Here is a 19,620-nt window from a genome sequence, read left to right as displayed (position 1 = left end):
TCGAGTCCGAGTCATAGTCATAATGTTCACTGTTCAGTTGTATCAGTATCAGCTTCAGGATTGATAAACGAAATACCAATCATGTGGTGACTTTACTATTCTTCGAAGTTGCAATGAAATGTCTGTCTTCGCCGTTCTGGTCTCGAGTCATATGACTTGGCTGGTGTCATGCACAATGACTCGAGTAAAAGTCGAGTCAATACACAAATTGACTCAGGTCGAGTCATTTTACGCATTTGAAAAGTATGACTCGAGTTATTGCAACCTTGCCTATTACTCGATTAAAAGGTGAGTAGTTCTAGCTTTAGTTGTTAGTTTTGAAAAATGAGCAGTTCTAGTTTCAGTTCTAATTGCGCATTTTGAAAATCCAGTTGTTTGTACAAGTCTGCTCACCGATAAAGTATCCGGGGTCGTCATCATCTAAGATAGCCTTCGCGCGAAAGTATATTTCCTTGGCGTCGTATTCCAGCTTGAATCCGTTCATCACGGTCTCCGGGGGGAACGCTATCACGTCGAGTACGCCCGATATTTCGTCGTCAGTCAAGAGTCGACCGGGTTCCGTCAGCCTGCAGTCGTGCCGACACCCCAATTCATCACAAACGAACTCCTGGAATTTTCCGATGAACTCGCCCAGATTGGAATCCTGTTTCGCTTGAGTGTCTGTTGGAAAGCAATCAGTGATACCAGCGTACACTCTTAGCGAAAAAGACTGTATTCACAGCTGTGAATGCAGTCATCTAATGTATGAACAATTATCGCGAAAATGGCGAACAAAACCATTGAGTTGAATTCTCCAATCAGATCACACTATAACAACCTGTGTAGTGTGTATACCACCCGTGATAGAAGGGTCCGAATATACACCTTTGGTACCCCAAACCAGACCCTACCTCAGACTTACACCATATGGCATAAATCAAACCCAACATTAAATCCAAATCATGCTATAGCACCTAAGGATGTATAGGAAGGTATGCAGCGATACAATTCTGAGTGAGACTTTGTTGTTGTCTACTAGGGATGGTGTGAACCACTGGAAGGTTCCGGCTCGTGTGAAGGCGAACCTTCTTGAAAGGTTCTGTGTGAACGCGAACGTGATTCTCATGACGTCACGTGACGTCATATTGCTTATTCCAACCCTACATTTCAGTGAAGTGATAGCATATGTTAATGTACACGATACCCAGCGACGACTCGGGTCACAATGCTGAAGTACATATTGACGTTTTGAACGTCACCAAATGTATCAACTGGAACAATCAAATGATATATTAATCCCATAAAATCAATATCATCCGTCGCTTTGCCAACAATTTCGACGAGGACTTGCAAGGGAATATAAGCTTACGCCTTATCGGTCTAGGCCAGACCGGACAACGTATTCGGTGTCTCAGTATTGCTACGTTGATATTGAGCAACGTGTAAAACGGGTTTCTATACTTGCTACCGATATTACCCCATTACCAAGTTATAGAGCAGTAGCCAACACCACATTCGCGCTGATTTGGTATTTATGATACAATAAACACATGAAATCAAGATTGACTCCGTCCGCTTGCTAGATTTTTTACATCAGACAACGATATCAATTTCATTGATTGGTTGAACAAGCATCATTGCTGACTACCTGCAATCCTACATGTAGTGTATTTCCCACTTGATGTTGTGTGATTGCGGTTCAAGCTCACAGCAGAGAATCACTAAATATCCGAGCAACCTTTTGTAACAAATCAAGGAAAATTGTTGAGATTGTCAAGGTGCATACTCGTTTAGTGTTGATTTTTTTTACAGCACCAGCGCCATTGATATATTGGCCCGCAGTTGAAATGCAATAAATTTCAACCAAAGATGTTAAAATGAAGGGAAAATTGAAATATATAAAAAAAATTCACTGTGTAGAACCTGCCAAGGTTCGTTTGTGAACGTGAACCTCAAAAATTTTGAGGTTCACAGTTCACACACAGAACGCGAACGTGAACCTCACGTTCACACCATCCCTACTTACTACCATCATTTGGGTTTGAATACAAACTCTCATCGCTCGCTAAGAGTGTACTTAGCTGGCTCCTAGCATGGTTTTAATGACTCGAATCAGTTTTTCGTTGATAGGAGTGATACTCGAGTCCGAGTTCAAATCATAGTGCTCACTGTTCAGTCTCGAGTTCTAGTAATGCTCAAATCACTTTTTACTACTCTTTGGCGATATCAAATGTCTCTCATTCATAATATATTCACTGTTTCACTTCAACATGCTTATTCAAACAGGTCAAAGACCAGGTTTGTAACCAAGTCGCAAGGTTCCGAGTCACAAGTCATGTTAATTTTTTTAATTTTTACTAGAGTCAAGTCGAATCATTTTCAGGTCACCACCGAGTCAAGTCCGAGTCCAAATCAGGGAGCAACGGGTTCATTGTCCAACGAGTCCTAATTGAAGTCATTGTGTTCATTGTTCAGTTTCGACTGCAAATTTCAACGCAATATTTTGCAACTCTTTCGGGTGATATCGAATGCCTCGCATTCATAATATGCTAATTTTCATCATTCTTAGTAATGTATTGCCCTATGATGTAGACGTGGAACTTCACTGTTCTTCGATTTTACAATAAATGCCTGTCTCGGCCGTTTGAGTCTCGACTACCAATTCGAGTCCGCGCACAAATTTAGTCAAGTCGAGTCCAATTGAGTATTAAAGAAATTGACTCGAGTCAAGTCGAGTCTCCGAAAAATTGCGTCTCGAGTCATTACAACCCTGTTCCTTGAAATAAGACATGTCGAAAAATAGGCGTTGGTCCGCATAACAAATCTGACCTTTATTCAACTCCAGAAATACTCTGACGTTGCTTGGCACGTCGACTCCTCTCGCGGCTTCTACGACCGATTTTGCATTTTCTACACTGAACCGGGACGTCTTCAGAGCGTCCAATACATCCATGAACGAGTCGTCTGAACACATGAGATGATTTTAAAGCTATTCCCGGTTGCATAGCATTTGAAGGTGCTGAGCCTTGGCTTGTAGCTGAACCTTCCACGGCATTTGCTTGATCGAGAGCCAACCTATAGGCAGAGATGGTCTGTATTGATGTAATTCTATACCTTCACTTGTACTTAACGTTTTTTTTATGAAATACTACTTTCCTTGTATAATAATCACTTTCACAAGTGAAATCGTCATAAGAGCCGCCCGAAATAGTTACTATATCGCTGTTTTCATGTAGATAGATATCTTATAGACGGTTGCACATATTTTAAGTGTTATTAGTAGGGCGATTTTTTGACATGTCAAAATTGTAGCGCTAGGTCAAAAAATTGTCAAAATTGCTTACAAAGTCAAAAAAATGTTGCAACCTGCATTTCGTTTGTGTTGTAGGTGTTTGCACAGTCGATGAACCATGGCCTATATAAAAGCTATGGATGAACTTATCATTCGACATTTTACAGCTTCTATTCTACTTTATAGGCCTATCGTCAGGCCGTGTTATTTTTGGCATATGCCAAAACTGCCAAAAATAGCTTATTTTTGGCATTTTTCAATTTTAATTTTTGGCAGTTTTGGCATCGACCTCTAAATAGATATTTTCAGACTCGAATTAGTCATGAAAACGCTTTATTTGGGTCAGTTTATCAAAAGAGACCAAAAAATGTTCAGCATCCACTAATAATCAGTACCAACAAACAATAATAAGAAGGAAAATCCTAGTGATTACATAGGCTCATAATATCAAACGAAACCACAAAATGTGCAGTATCCATTCGGAATCGGTGCCAATAGGCAAAAAGAATGAGAAGCCTAACATACACGATAAACACCTGATTGTTACCGCTTCTGAATAGACTCAAATTGTTTGCACTGTAACAGTGCTTCCAAACTCAGGTCAGCAAAGTTTCTCCTGAATTAATTTTTCACCCAACGAAATTTGGGGGTTCCAGATTCATGAGCAGAATACAATTTATATTCTAGTAATCAGATACAGCGGAAGCTTTCCATTGATACCCGTTTTATCAAATTTAGCGCTCGGCAAGCTGGTCAAAAATGGCCGTAAAATTGCCTTTGGACGAATGGAAAGTATGACGTAAACCAAGTGCAGTCAGCCGTTCAATCTCGCTGTGCCCACACCATTTAGGACACCATGCTTTCTCCCTAATGGGTGGGCTGGACCCATATAGTAAGATACCTGCCCTTCACACACGCTCTTCTCGCTTGTAATTCGGTCCTGTTAACACAACACCATGAACGAAACACACTATTTGGCAAGCCGTGTTATTTTTGGCATATGCCAAAAATTGGTTATTTTTGGCATTTTCAAATTTTTATTTTTGGCAGTTTTGGCATCAGGCTCCTGAAATGCCAAAAATAACACGGCCTGCCTATCGTTGTAGACGGTCCATTGTCTGGTCGTTGTAAATAATAAACGGTCAAATGAAACAAATAGGTTGACATGGTGTTATGACATGGTGCCGTAATATCCTGACTGAAGCAAGACTGCGTGTGCATTGGTTTTTATATATAGAAGCGCATGATGACAAATTATGATGTAGACGATATCGTCAGAATGAACCATCACGGTGTGTCACCAGCAGTGCACGCAAAACTTCAGTGTTGCCATCCAACAACTGCTGCTGTTGAACGCTCTTTCTCCATTCCTGCCACGCTGCTTATTAAAACCCTTTGCGACCGGCGGTCCGGTATACTGGACCGCGATTGTTTAACACGGAGGAGTCGTTATTTATTCTAAGATAGCTCGACCTGCATTACTTTTTTAACTGTAACAATCGATTTATATGGATAGTTATTATGAATACGCATACATAAGACCATGAACAACCTATTATATCAATGTATATCCTTCTTGAAATGCAGATTGAACACGCAAAAACGTTTCCCGCAAAATTGAATTTGTAATTATGTTCGCGTGAATGAACGCCTGGAATATAAACTATTGTATCTTCCGTTCTTGACGTCATATAACCAATTACAGTTATCTTCTATGACTTGTTGTTGTCATACTATTCAATGAAAGTCCTTGTATCGAAGATTAGCACGTAGAGATGTTTCAAATCGACGTGAAAGAAAGCAATACCTTATTACGTGAAAATCATGGCTGCGTAAGTTCATCCGACTCGTTGCGGCTTCAAACAGATGTACAGTGGGCAGTCTCGAATAAGCCAATATGTGTATTAGGGCTCTTCAAAAATGACTTTTTTTCTCAAATCGTACTGGCTACTTGATAAAATTGTTAGGTTACCTAATTTAAGCCTAGACACCAAATTTGGTTCAATTCCATCCGGTCGTTGCATTGCTACGACGATATAAAAACTTGAAACTATTCGGAAAAAGATCACTACCATTGGGGCGATTGAAATAGCAACAAAGACACCGGCATATGATTTAATGACTGTGCCTACGAAACCGATGGAGTCATCGAATAAATATTTATGGGATGAAGCTTTCTAAATTATCATTGAAAACATATTGAACCAGTTTAATCAACACGAAAACGATATTTCAAGCTGGTTTTAGCATAATTCTTTGGAAACTAATCATATAGGTTGAGAAAACATGGGTTCTTGAACGTGAGCTCTACGGTGATACGTCGAGCCCGTTGGACATTGTGTAGAGGAGCACACAAGCATCTGCTGGAATGTAAACATAACAAATGTGACAACTGCTGGTAAGGGATGGTGGAGGACGTTTGAGGCTGGCTGTATCTATCTATTGTGCAATCTGTAGAATAGATGGAACTTTGATCCAGGGATGTTGACTTACCACTTACATGGAAAGCCAGAAGTGAAATTTCATCTGCCAGACTACCGGCTATATACCGTACTCATTAAGTTCATGCAGCGATTCACATTTCACTGTAAAGTAAAAAAGCTGACAAATGGGGCTTTAATCGGTGGCGACAACAAAGTTTTCAAAGGTGCAACACCTGGATAAACATGTCATGTACCTAGTGAATCAGTTGTAGAGAAATTTATCAGATGAATAGCTATACGGTGTTCTTTTTGATGAGGTGCCTGTCTAAGCTGGAGCTAGTGATGATAATGTTTGGAAATATATTTCACTCAATATTGTTCCATACTGATTCTGGGGCCTTTTTTTTATCATAGTACAGGCTGTTGTCTTCATTTCCTGTAATAAGTTGACATGTTTTTACAGGCAATTTAAAAAACATTTGAGTTAAACAGCAGAATTGCTGAGTTAATAAGATATCATTCAACTGCTTTAAAACGGTGGCATCGATTAGTTATGGAAAGACGCTCTCATGATATTGGCTTCCCCCTCATAGGAGAAGCCAGAACTGAAATATTTAATTCTACAAAACTACCCACTACTCATGAGGTGCTTCAGAGATTCATTTTTCACTGGAAAGTAAAGCAGCTGAAAAAAAGGAGGCAGTAATCTGTGTATGGAAGGAGCTTGAATCATGTTGGAGAAAACTATCAACGGGTGCAACACCGGGACACACCAGCTTTCAAACTAGGAAAGCAGTTACTGACAAGTTGGACAAGTTATGGGGTGAATATAGAAATATTCAAAATAAAACCCGCCCAGGTGCCCACAAGAGTCAGAAAACAATTGACGACGAACAAGAGTTTACAAACAAATTGAGCAGGTTGTTTGACGTATCAAGGGCAGATGCCATGGGTCACTTGAATGAAGTCGATGGAAGATTTTTGCAGGATCAAAAAGGATCACGTAAATTCACATTCGGTACTGAAGTCAAATCTATACGCAAACAAGTAAGACGTAAACGAGAAGCTAAGGAGGCTGAAACAAGGCGGCGTAAAAGATCACGTGATGACATGCTGGATGCATCTACGTGGATATTACCGGACTCCATTCTCACTAGCACTAGTAGTGACACAGGCTCTTCTGCCGCTGTAATAACAACTGACGATGATATGCCAGGTTCCAGTGGATCAAATCGATCTGATTTCGTGTTGTTGAAAGTCCCACGTAGAATATCATCTCTGCCTTCAGTAATTGCTGCTGCTGATAGACATAAACTTTCAAATAACGGATTAAATGATATTTTGGCATCCGTTATCAGAGCATCTGGCGGTGATGTCAATGAATTCATTTTAAGTGAGTCAACAACTTCACGGTGGCGTCAGGCTGTTCGGAGTAACTATTGTTGGGAAATCAAGGAACAATTCAAATTAGCATCAAAAGGAAAATATTTTACAATTCACTGGGACGAGAAACTCCTGAAGCAGGGTACTGATATGTTTCCCAAACAGCACATCGCCATATTGGCAAGTGCTGGAGGGGAATCAAAGCTTCTTGGGACTACAGATTTACAATCCGGGACTGGATTTAATCAATTTTCAGCTATCGAAGAAATACTAAACGAATGGCAAATTCGGGATAATTGCTTGGCCATGTGTTTTGACACGACGTCCTCAAACACTGGCAAATTTAGTGGTGCATGCATTTTGCTGGAAGCTTTACTGGGACACCCACTACTTTGGACGGCATGCCGTCATCACATATATGAAATCATTTTATCACATGTGCTCAAAAGTGTTTTCGGTGCATCAACTGGCCCAAAACTTGATATTTTTGATTATTTGAAAAAAACATGGGATATTTTGAATCATGAAAATGAAACGAATCATCTGGTAATTGGAGAAAATGTTGAAAAGGGTGATGTATTACAGGCTAAATCCACTTTAGACAAGCTACGTTCCAACAGTAACTACACCCCACGAGATGACTACAAGGAGTTACATACTCTTTCTATATTTTACATTGATAAGGCAGCATTTCCTAATTTCACATTTCGCAGGCCAGGACCTCATCATAGAGCGCGGTGGATGTCATCTGCCATTTACACGTTAAAGATGCTTCTTCTCCAAGACCAACTTGATCTTGACGAGTCCACTCTCATGAAGATGAAGCGTTTTGGTGACTTCATTGCATGTTTTTATACCCGTTATTAGCTTCAAGCTCCCCTCCCCTCGGAGGCTGCTGTCTATGATTTGCAATTTTACCAAAAAATGCTGGAAGTTTCCGTTGGCAATGGCCCAATGAGGGAAATTGCAACAACTGTAATTTCCTCGTTCAAGGGCCATCTCTGGTATTTGTCACAAGAGCTTATTCCCTTTGCTTTATGCTCAGAAACTTTAGCCCCTGACGAAAAAGAATCACTTGCTTTGAAAATTTATGAATCCTTTGAAAGATGTGCGGATTCCTCTATGACACCGCAGAAACCTGCTTTTCCAACAGTTTCTGAAGAAACGAGACTTCATCATCTGGTCGGTGACAGATCAACCATACTTTTTAAACAAATGAAATTCAGTTTAGATGCCATGGAATTTCTTAAGCATCCATCGACAACGTGGCTTCAATTTTCCAAGTATAGGTACCTTGAAAATGTAGTGAGATCTTTGAAAGTTGTGAATGATCCTGCAGAAAGAGGAATTCGTCTCCTTGAGGAGTACAAAGACATCCTCACGCATGACTCATATGAAAGGAATGTAATAATGCAGTTCGTTGAAAACAGTCGCAAGCTTCGCTCAGATTTCAAAAAATCCTCATTGGCACATAAATAATTTGAAATTGGTGAATATGATGTCAATGTGCTAAATAAATTATACTTTTACGCTTTTATATATACCTTCGATACAGATTATTTCTGTGACTCCGTCATTTTTATAGGCACAGGCATTCAAGTATATACCGCTTGCACAGTGGCTATTTCAGCAACACTGATTCTAGTGAATGATGGTATTTTTCGGAAAAATTTTCAAGTTTTTAAATTGCTGTAGCAATGCGGCTACTGGCTAGAATTGAACCAAATTTGGTGTGTAGGCTTAAATTAGGTAACCTAACAATTTTATCAAGTAGCCAGTACGATTTGAGAAAAAAAGTCATTTTTGAAGAGCCCTAATGTGTATACTTACGAATCCGTTATGCAGTTACATATAACAAGCCACTGGGGTTGATACCACTTCAATAGCATGGAGATAGTTACTATGTTATGTAGAATTGGAAGTGAATTGCCTTCCGCGAGATTACGCGATTACGTAATCGATTACTCATCGGCGGCGGCCGCGTGATTTGTGCTTATCACATGTCTACCTTTCCAAGATCGTAGCGCTGGGCTATTAAGCGCTATAGTAGCGTGTAATGTCTCGTTGGAACGTAGAGATCCATGCGAAACGCAATCAGGTGGTCATATACCAAGAGACGGCCTAAGTATGACGTCAGGAGATATAGAAGAACAAAATTATATTTTATTTTCAAGAAATCGAGAACATTTTCTCGCACACCGCTATTCCCTCTGGCGTCTGAGCCGTAAGAGTATCTCAGACCGCTAGGCGGCTACTTCAGGTTTACGGCAATATATTGGGCGTCGAGTTATACCATATGGATGACATTTTATCGTCTTTTTTGTGGATGCAGTAAAATTTTGGTCAGTAGGCCGGCCGATTAGAACGCTCTTTCTCCATTCCTGCCACGCTGCTTAAGGGTAGACGCTTTCTACCAGAGAATGTAGGAAAGTATCTTTCGTTGTACTACAGCAAATTTTAAAAATTTCTACCATAATGCGTGATGTAACTACTGGAATTCTTCATAGGTTCAGATTTCGTTAAAATATTTTTTTTCATGAAAACATTTGTCCGTCAAAAAAGATTTTTCATGCCAAACTACTTCGTAAATACAGACAGTTCCATCCAGAAATGAAGATAAGTAGTATAGTTCTAACATTATGTTGGAAAACACCTAATTTACATACATGATGTCAAAATTTTGTCAAAATTAAGTTTTTCAATGTCAATAAATGTCAAAAGTTTGAATTTTTAGGCCAAAATCTTCCATTCATAGAGCAAAAAAAATCGCCCCATGCATTAGTCAATTACGACAGTGCCAAAGACGCATCTTGCAATTTCACAAGTAGCCATAGCTCAAGCTAACTGCTAAAAGAACGCGACCCCTCGACTCAATACTTTTGTTAGTGTATACTCACTTGCGTTATTCTCAGCTTCTACTTCAAATAGTTTTGACAAGTCTCGCAATCGCCAGTCCTATATCCAGTTAAGTAAGAATTTATGGGGTTGCATAAATTTGACTATTTCTGCCTGCAGGTTACGTATAGCAGTGGTTCTCGACCTTTTTGACCTCGCGTACCAGTATAATTTTAATAGAAATGTTGCGGAGCTGTGAACCTTGAAAAATCAAAATCAATCATAAATTTATAATCACGACAAATGCTTGCATCACAAATGTAATATTGAGAATTTTCAGTTAATGCTTCCTTTTTATATTAGATATTTATTCGTGGTTCTATTGAAGTTTCTGCGGGGCGAAACTCGCGAAGTCCTGTCAAAGGCTGCTAACTTGTTTCTGATTGTCTGGTATCCTTTGAACGAAATGTTACGTTGCTGTTTGCAGTAGCCACTACTATATACTGCAAGGGGTAGGAAGTTCACGAAGTTTGTTTAAAAGTTCACATATTGCTTCTCCGAAACGAGTAGGCTACTTTTAAATGGTTGCGTGCAACACTTGTACATTTTTAATAGAGCAAAGTAGACCGTGAACTCTCTATATCGGCACCATGCAGAACAAAACGATCCAAACTTCTAAATCAATTAGAAATTTGTTGCTTTATTTTCTCTAATTAACGGACAAGCGTCCAACTTCTTGCATTTTGATACCTGGATGTAAATTTCTAATATATTTGGCTGACCGGCCGGAAACTCGCCACGGACAGGCACCGGTCCGCGGACCGGCGGTTGAGAACAGAAGAATCTATTCTACAACTATTCGCTTGTAGATCTGGATATTGCTACAAGTCATATGACGGATCCAGTTTTGAACTCACCAAATGCATCGCCAATCGACTGTCTATGACATCTGACTTCTCTGGAAATAGCGGTGATAGTTTTTTCTACTGTTGTAGCCGTACTCAAATCGATGATAGTTTGTATTCCTTTGAGGTAGTAGGCCTTTGCGATGAAAAACCGAATGAAATAATGAATCGCGCTGTCGCGTGATCCGATATGGCCATCAGAATCAGGATTGAAGAGATGTCGGATCGACTCTAAAAAAGGAAGTGATGCTGCATTACAATCTATGGCGTCACTTGGCTCCTTTGTACACGATTCAGATATCTGTAAGTTGTTATCGTTAATGAAACTGTGTCGTACGACGGCCTTACCCTGTTGAGTATTATGAGCTCCATCAACGATTAATTTGGCCGGGGAAAAGATAAGGCGGGGCAATACCTCGTAGCTGAAGGATTCGATTCTAGATCGCGTACAAAGCTTCGAGTTGAGTTGAGTATTTGAGTATCAGTGTATCACTAACTATAATTGTATGAACGATGTGGAATGTTCAAATAATATTAGTAATAATAATGCGACCACCAAGAAGACTACACTGGTTCTACATTGCGTATGATTTGGTGCATTTTCGACGTTTTCATCGCACTTGGCGACAGTGCTGTGGGTCGGTCTCGACTTCACAGATATTTCCAGTAACGTGGGTAGCTTTGTTCAACATTTGTCGCATGATGCAATGCAACGGATAGCGATTTCAAGGCTTCCACAGTGGAAAATGGTATCGGAACCAGACATGGGGTAATCGCGATTAGTAATCGTAATCGATTACGACGATTACAGCATTTTCAAGTAATCGTAATCGCAATCGATTACATTCGGAAAAATTCCGAAGTAATCGTAATCGTAATCGTAATCGACTACTTCCCATATCTAATCGATTTCCTTGTAAAAGAGCGATTACTTTTTATTTGTACAAGGACTATGACATAAACTCAACATTCGCGAACAGGGAAAAGATATTGTACCAGGTTAATGATAGCACAAGCGTCTGATTTACAAACACCAATGCTCATTATTACGTCAGAAGTATTAGCTTCGTTCATGATTGCGCAAGAAGTATCCACACATTGTATGTAAATAGATATTCGACGTACATTGTAGTGTGGTTGTAAGAACACCTGCCGAGCTGCCGGGCGATACGTCGGGTTATCATCGTTACACTCCAGACGCCACTACCTCGCAGCAGGATAATAATCACCATTCTGCCTAGTTGCAAATGGTAACTGATGTATTGATGTTTAGTTAAAGGTCATGCTTAAACGCAGTTTGTCTGTAGGTGTTTGGCGACCAGCAGGCCTATATGTAGTACGTACGTACACCAGGCAAAGATTTGAAATTTTGTACTCGCCAAATAAAACATTACGATTTCCACAACGAAGCATTAAAAATCAACAGCTGATGATAGGCTATATATCATAAACGAACCGTTCATTGCCGTTTCTCGAAACGGCAGCGTGCAGTAGCCTATCTGTATTAAGTAGAAACCAGAATTTTATGTTCATATTATGTTATTCTGATATGACCCTATGTCTATAGGCTATACTTTAAACGGGCGCCAATCGTTATTTCATAATTCTTCACCTGCCGCCATAGCCATCCGCTTATATGCCATGATAGTGTGGGTTCTAGCTATAGTGGTGCGGAGCGGATTGGCAAATTCTCTGGTCTGGCTCCGATCCGGTTGTTCAATTCTCTGGTCCGACTCCGATCCGGCTCCGGCCGTATCAGGCAAAAGTACTGATCCGGCTCCGGCCAAAAATGAAAAAGTCCGGCCAGAAATCCGGCCCTACACGGTACGGATGTTCCGTGAATTCATAAATATGCCTCGTTTATTTCCGCACTGGCTTCGCGGTTACTTGCGTGTAGTTAGTTGGTTGGTAGTTATTTAGTTATAAAAGTCATGCTTATCCATAAAGATTCTGGCCGTAACAGAAAAAGTACTGATCCAGCTCCGATCCGGTCCGGCCAAAATTGAAAAAATCCGACCGGATATCCAATCCGGCTCCGGTCCATGCTCCGCACTAGTAGCTAGAATAAGGACCAAAACAGCAATTCGTCCCGCACTCCGAACGTTGGTCTTGGGCCCCAATAAGGTGGTCAATTTTCTAGTTGAAGACTGAATTATCGACAATAATATTAGTAATTGCATTATATTACTATTCATTTTTAATCCTCTCTCAGTCCCCGCTAGTAAGATTTACCTGTGGAGCTTAGGGCACGTAGGCCTAATTCATAATCATAACATCTGGTATGTTGTGTAATTACTTTATTGTATGTTGTTATTACTTGACCTCCTGTCTGTTATTTATAAAATCAAAAGATATTGCAGTCACCCAAACGTAGATGACGAAAAGAAAAACTTTCGTGAGACGCACACACAAATAACTGTACTCTCGATATTCATCTGTGGGTGACCCGGGTGGCATTTGTATTGTGGGCTCAGATATTAAGGATAGGATTATTAGTCACGCACACCCAGCGCGGTTATTGACAATGGACACATGCTCAAAGTTTTCCTTAGTAATACACTTCTTGGAGTCGCATGTTGGCCGAAACTGCATTTCTTTTGGTATGTCGCGGCGCGGTAATGACCGGCACCGAAAAGCTTATTCCTGTAAATTATGCTTACTTTTTCGTGGGGGTGAGAGGTATGCATTTCAAAATCAAGCTGTTAAGAGACGTTTAGATCGCGAAGTCCTAAAAAATGCTCAAGTTAATCAAATCTCACGAAAATACTCTATAATTTATGTTGGTTTTACCAAATACTTTTGACTCCCCGTCGAGCGCTCTCACCACCCTATTGGGGAGTTATAGGGGTGCGGCAGTTACGGACATGGCAAGAATGCAAATCGTTGGAAGCGATAAATCATCCCCTATTAAGTTGGGCAATGGGTGCATTATGACGTAACAAGCAAATGGCGCATCATTTATTGAGAAAGTTGTTGCTATCTCATTAGGCCTTTTCGACGCAATCCTTATGTTGTCTTAAATATATCTTGTAAGATTAGTTTAAGAAGCAAAATAAATGTAATCGTGAGTAATCGTGATTACTTTTCCAATCTAATCGTATTCGTAATCGACTGCTTCCTGATTTTGCTGTAATCGTAATCGCAATCGATTACATTCATGAAGTAATCACCCCATGTCTGATCGGAACTACAATTCTTGTTAAGAAATAAATTTTTAGTGGCAAGTATTGTACAACTTCATTACATTTGGATTGATACACGATGTAAAATCGAGTGCCAGAATCATTGTGCCCAGCCCTAGAAATGATGCATACCCGGAATTTCTCTCTCTGACATAAGCGCGTGGAGGCTCTGATACGGTATTGCCATCAACCCTTTCACCATCTCTTCAGCGGTGTCAATAGAGGTACCCAATACTGTGCTCGAAATTTGTGGGACTTCCAGCAGCCAGTGCGCTATTATTGCGACTTCGTCATCCGAGAATATCGTGGTCATGTCGAATTTCATGCAGTCGCTCCCCGTGTCTTCACAAGAGATCTGCTTGCACGAGAATTCCTGTAGCCTGTCCGCGAACAGCCCAATGAGACTCTTTTGATAGTAAATCTCATCTGTATATGTAGAATATACGGTCAAAATGAGAAATGGGCAAATGCGAAAGCACAGTTTGATTTAAGAGCTACTCAGATGTACAGAACTTCAATATGCAATTGGATCATTTCAATATGAATATGCTGTCCAATTGTACAGTGAACTTCTGTAACTCCAATCAAACTGTTCTTCAATATACAATCCATGTACTATGAAACAGTTTGATTTGTGAGGTAACTTGGACAATTAGATAATTCTGGTTGTCTAAATAGAGCGAAATACCTGTAATCCAATATAATTGGCGAAATGTTTCTGTGCCCAAATTTAAATTCATATCGAACTTCCAGAAGTGGTTAGTAAAGGAGTACTTTTACTTTTTCGAAGTACATCGCAAGTGTATTTTCCTACTTGTGCTGCTTCCACGAAGTTTTTATAATTTTAGACTCATTCTGCTTCTACTCGACAGTTTTCAGTTTTCAAGCAAAACTAGACCTAGAATATTTACCTTTTACTTACTTGAAAATCGTTACTACTGCTTCTACTTGAGTAAAAATTGACTGCGCTACTTCTAATTCTACTTGACTACTTTGACCACCTGTGATAGTTTCTGCTTTTCCTGGAAATGCTACGGTAGAACTGTACAGTGCGAAACGAACTATAAGCTTGGCGTACAGACATTTGCCATTTTAATGGTTAAGAGAAAGGACTCTGACCTGATTAGATTTGATATGAACTGAACTTGATTATTGTTGTATTTCTTTTTCATTCGTAATTTGTTGCAATTTCCAAGTTCTTCCGAATTCAGTAATTCTAATTTCTAATCTAGTTTGGCAGCAATATTTCCAATTCCAATCTGATTTGAGAAAAGTGACGCTTTTTTGGTTGTCCGACTCTGTGATGATCGAGGCAGTATCTTCACTAGTGGGAACACGGCAATTACATGACGTGCGCGCGTTCTCACCTAATCTCATTTGTGGTTCGGGGCCTTCTTCGGTGAAGACTGGAAAGTCTATTAGACCGCCGAGATTCACCACCTCGCCAAGCAGCCACGCGTCTTTTATTACCCTTGTGTCGAACTTGTCCGGATCTGCGAGAAATATTTTAATTAAATACTCAGTTTAAATTGTTTTTAAAATCTCATCCACCAAGTGTGTAGGCTGTAGTACGTCTACCGCTTAAACTTAAGTATGGTGATTGTTGACGATGAGTCTGTTCAAGAGCCGTTTTCTTGTCTTGATTCAATTCGTGCTAATTCGAATGGTGATTTAGTAATAATGATGAACCGAATTCGAAGAGCTCGCGTTTTCACTTAAAACTCTTGTATTCGTCACAACGCATACACCTGTCCAGATGCATCTTTTCTAGTATATTTCATGTCCAAGCATAGCAATGGATGGAAAGCTGTGCACTTTGATGCAGATAGATGCTCTGAAGTTTTGGAAAAAGTTTTGGAGATAGATGTCACGTGTTTTGAATATCGGCAGGATATATCGATGCTATAGTCATCGGTGTCGGCTAAAAATTCAATATCGGCCGGGCTCTATTTATTACTGTAGGGTAGGTGATCCGCCAAAGACTATGTGTTTGCGAGTAAGCTATTGCTAGAATATAATATAGTGGATATGATCAGTAATATTATATATCACGAAGCATCTCACTGAAAAACTGGGTATGCATTTGAATTAACGCTTTTGCTTCAATCGACTGGTCCGGTTCGCAAGAGACGGACAGTTTTGAATACGACCCAATAAATAAATTTTTTATGGCATCCCCACCTTTAAACAACTTGATGTACCACTATTAATCGTTTATGCTATCTCCTTTTACTCTTTATTCAGTGTGCATGTCATTTTTTAACATCGCCAAGGCCAGGTGCGTGTCTGATTTCAAAGACTACTCCAATGCGTTTCGTAACTTTCCTATCGTGTCATTTTATCACAATCTTTATCTCGTGGCACGAATTGAATCAAGACAAGAAAACGGCTCTGGAACAGACTCATCATCAACAATCACCATACTTAAGTTTAAGTGGTAGACGTACAGCCTACACGTTTGATGGATAGAATAGATAGCCTTGTAAGGCCATGCTGACTCAGACGTTCCCAGTGCGATCACAGATATTTGCATTTCATTCGTAAAGCACTATGTAACTTGCAAATACAAAGGTTCGACATTGTGGCATTTTGGTTATATTTTCTCTTGAAAACTCTGTACTTCGTGAGCGTGTGCAGGTGTGTACTTATTTACCTTCTCGGAATATGGAGTCGATGTCACAGGATTTGTTTAGTAAAAACGCAACATGGTTACCGTACGGTTACCATTGTACATGTGCGACATTTGGTGTTTCCAGAGATATTTAGTATTTACGTGGACTAAACTCTCAACTCTATATAAAAATGTAGGCTACTCTACTGGATATTAGACACATTATTTAAATTACTAAACATTGCTTCATGGGCCGGATGGAATGTTTGACATCGGCGGGGGGCATAGCGTAGTGGTGACGATAAACGCCCACAAATCAGGTGGACCCATCAGTTGGACTCCCGTCGGAGGTTTATCTGGGCTCCTCTTCCCCCGCCGTCGCCGTTCTTACGGTGATAAAAAAAAAGCCGAGAAAAAGACCTGACGATAGAAACTCACCAGGAATGGAAATAACTAGTATAGAAGAGGCCGCGGCTTCAGAAAGATCAACATCGAAAAGAACTGTGACATAGGGCACTCTAGGCCGAGGTGGATGTTAGAACAAAGGATCTACTGATCCGTGTCGTTCGACATCCTCCTATCTGTTCATGACATCGCATTGTGTCTTATCGCATTGTACATTGTGTGTGACTTGTTCAGATGAAAAATATAACTCAACGATTAATATTATTAATATTATATTATTATCCTTGATATAGCGGCTTCCTTTCCCTATTACAGACTTTGGTAGCACATATATATTGCAAACAAGTTAGTGATATCTTACCGATTTGACTCCATTTTGCATTAATCCACCGTGGATCAGGGACATGTGTGGCTCGCACGTAATTGTGCAGAAGAAGAATAAATATATAATACTTTGCCATATCGCAAAGTTCTAAAACAGATACAATTATGACTGGTCAAAATCGAGTGATACGATTTTGAATCGACCCTTTGGTTTCGACTCGAATCGAGTATCATTCATCATGATGTCACAACAGCATGAAAGCTGTGGGTTAAATATGAACCTTCAAATATGTACCTTTTATGCAACCACAAAGAATATAATGCAAGTTCTATATTATATAAAAGATAATCTGATATATTTTGAACATTCCTTTTTCATTACATTATGTGACAATGCTGTGGTTTGATCGCGACTTCACATATATGTGATTTCCAGTAACGTCCGTGGTTTTGTACTGTATGTTTCGCATGCTGCGATATCGAGGTTGCAAAGCATCCACAGTCAAAAATACTATTGCAACAATGGTTGCATTCAAAAAATGGTCGTTTAAAACACTTTGTTTAAAACATGTTTTAACAGTCTTTGGAACAAAAGCCTTTTTTTAAAATTATTTCTTTTTCAAGTTGTATAATTATGACATAAGTGTGTAAAGACTTTCCAAAAAACATGTTCAATGAGCATGCGGACAATTACCACCCGATATAGCCGACTTATAAGATGTTTGGAACCCGCGAAATAGTCGGTGTAACCGTAAAGAATGCTGAATGATGATATAGTCCTGGTTAAAGTTATTTTTCCGTATGTGATAGGGGTTACAAGCCTATTTCGTCAAAGGTGCTATATTTACCCTATATTTTCAATTGTCAGTGTCAATTCACTATGACGACACAATTGAATATTCGTGACGTCATAGAGTGAAAGAAAAGAACGATAAAAACATGTTTTAAACAAGGGCCTTGTTTTGAACAGGTTTGTTTCATAACGATATTTGTTTTAAACACAACCCTAATTGCAACTGTAGTTTTTGTTGATATATTAACTCTTAGTCGGCAGGAGCACATAATTTCAGTGCCAGAAAGAATCATCCCTCACTACTCACTCGAATCATTTGAATTAGAATAAATACTCGATTCAGATTGAAAAACTCGAATCATTATGCCCAGCCGTATAGAGGCTATAATGTGCACCATGAAAATATTAAAGCTCTCTAATCTTTCTCGCCAACACAGTTCAAACTATCTGGAGACAATTCAAAGTAGCTGTACCAGGATCGAGTGAATTGAATGTTTTCCCGACACATTCATTTCAGAAAGACGAATTTCCTGTTTCATTCGCTCGCATGTCCTGCACGCATGTCAGAATGATTAAACCTTTGCATCCGCCTCGTACGTCGGTTAGGGTTCGACACAATGGTTTGAGTACTCGAATCTGAGTCGAATTGATATTAATGATTCACGTGATAGATGGTTTTTCGAGTAGGCCTGCGAAAATGATGCGCTCCTTACCACTATTAATTGATTTATCAACGAAAATTACGGTTTTCATACTGTTTCCACCGTGGGAAGATGTAAAACTCGATTGATCGTATCGTATCGCAACATACGACTAGGGCTGGGCAAAATTGAGTACCCGAGTGATTCGATTCTGAATCACGTAATATGCTTCGAGTCGAGTCGAGTAATCGAGTATCACTCATTATGACGACATAACATAATGTGATGTCAAGTTCAAATATGCACCTTTTATGCGACAACAAAAAAAATAATGTATGTTATCCATCATATTAAAGATACTTCGGTATTCTTTCGACCATACAGATTTCATTGCACTTCGTGACAATGTTGTGGGATGATCATGACTTCGGAAATGTGTTATTTCCAGTAACGTTCGTAGCTTTGTACCATATGTTTCGTATGCTACTATACGGCCAATTTAAGTTTCAAGGCTTTAACAGTGAAAATTAGTATCGAAATTATAATTCTCGTTGATAATTAACTGTCAGTGGCGAGGAGCGTATAATTTCAGTACTCGAAAAAATCGTCTTTTATTACTCGACTCGAATCATTAAAATTAATACTCGATTCAGATTCGAGTACTCGAAGCATTGTGCCCAGCCCTACACGGCTGGGCAAAATCGAGTACCTGAGTGATTCGATTCTGACTCACGTATTATGCTTCGAGTCGAGTCGAGTATTCGAGTATCACACATTATGACGTCATAACAGAATGTAATATGTCAAAGTTCAAATATGTACCTTTTATGCCACAGCAAAGAATATA

General features: G+C 39.6%; 1 protein-coding gene across 2 annotated transcripts in view; it reads right to left on the bottom strand.

The window, feature by feature from the left end:
• Nucleotides 1-19,620, bottom strand: part of LOC145447876 (uncharacterized) — a 30,968-nt gene that overhangs the window by 8,747 nt on the left and 2,601 nt on the right. Inside the window, exons 1-6 of one of the 2 annotated variants that reach the window (XM_080326143.1) lie at nucleotides 17,377-17,894; nucleotides 15,367-15,492; nucleotides 14,132-14,425; nucleotides 10,830-11,048; nucleotides 2,809-2,943; nucleotides 394-660 (exon numbers count right to left, since the gene is read on the bottom strand). In XM_080326143.1, coding sequence (XP_080182269.1) covers nucleotides 394-660; nucleotides 2,809-2,943; nucleotides 10,830-11,048; nucleotides 14,132-14,425; nucleotides 15,367-15,492; nucleotides 17,377-17,476 — 1,141 coding nt within the window. In that variant the 5' untranslated portion in view covers nucleotides 17,477-17,894. Of the gene's footprint in view, nucleotides 1-393; nucleotides 661-2,808; nucleotides 2,944-10,829; nucleotides 11,049-14,131; nucleotides 14,426-15,366; nucleotides 15,493-17,376; nucleotides 17,895-19,620 lie in introns of those variants that run through there. The other variant, XM_080326144.1, reaches the window with a different exon arrangement.

This window comes from Botryllus schlosseri, chromosome 10 (genome assembly GCF_051294905.1).
Source record: "Botryllus schlosseri isolate E-star chromosome 10, Bs_hap1, whole genome shotgun sequence".
NCBI classification, from domain to species: Eukaryota; Metazoa; Chordata; class Ascidiacea; order Stolidobranchia; family Styelidae; genus Botryllus; species Botryllus schlosseri.
Note: the sequence above shows the minus strand (reverse complement) of the source record. Positions and strands in the feature narration are given on the sequence as shown.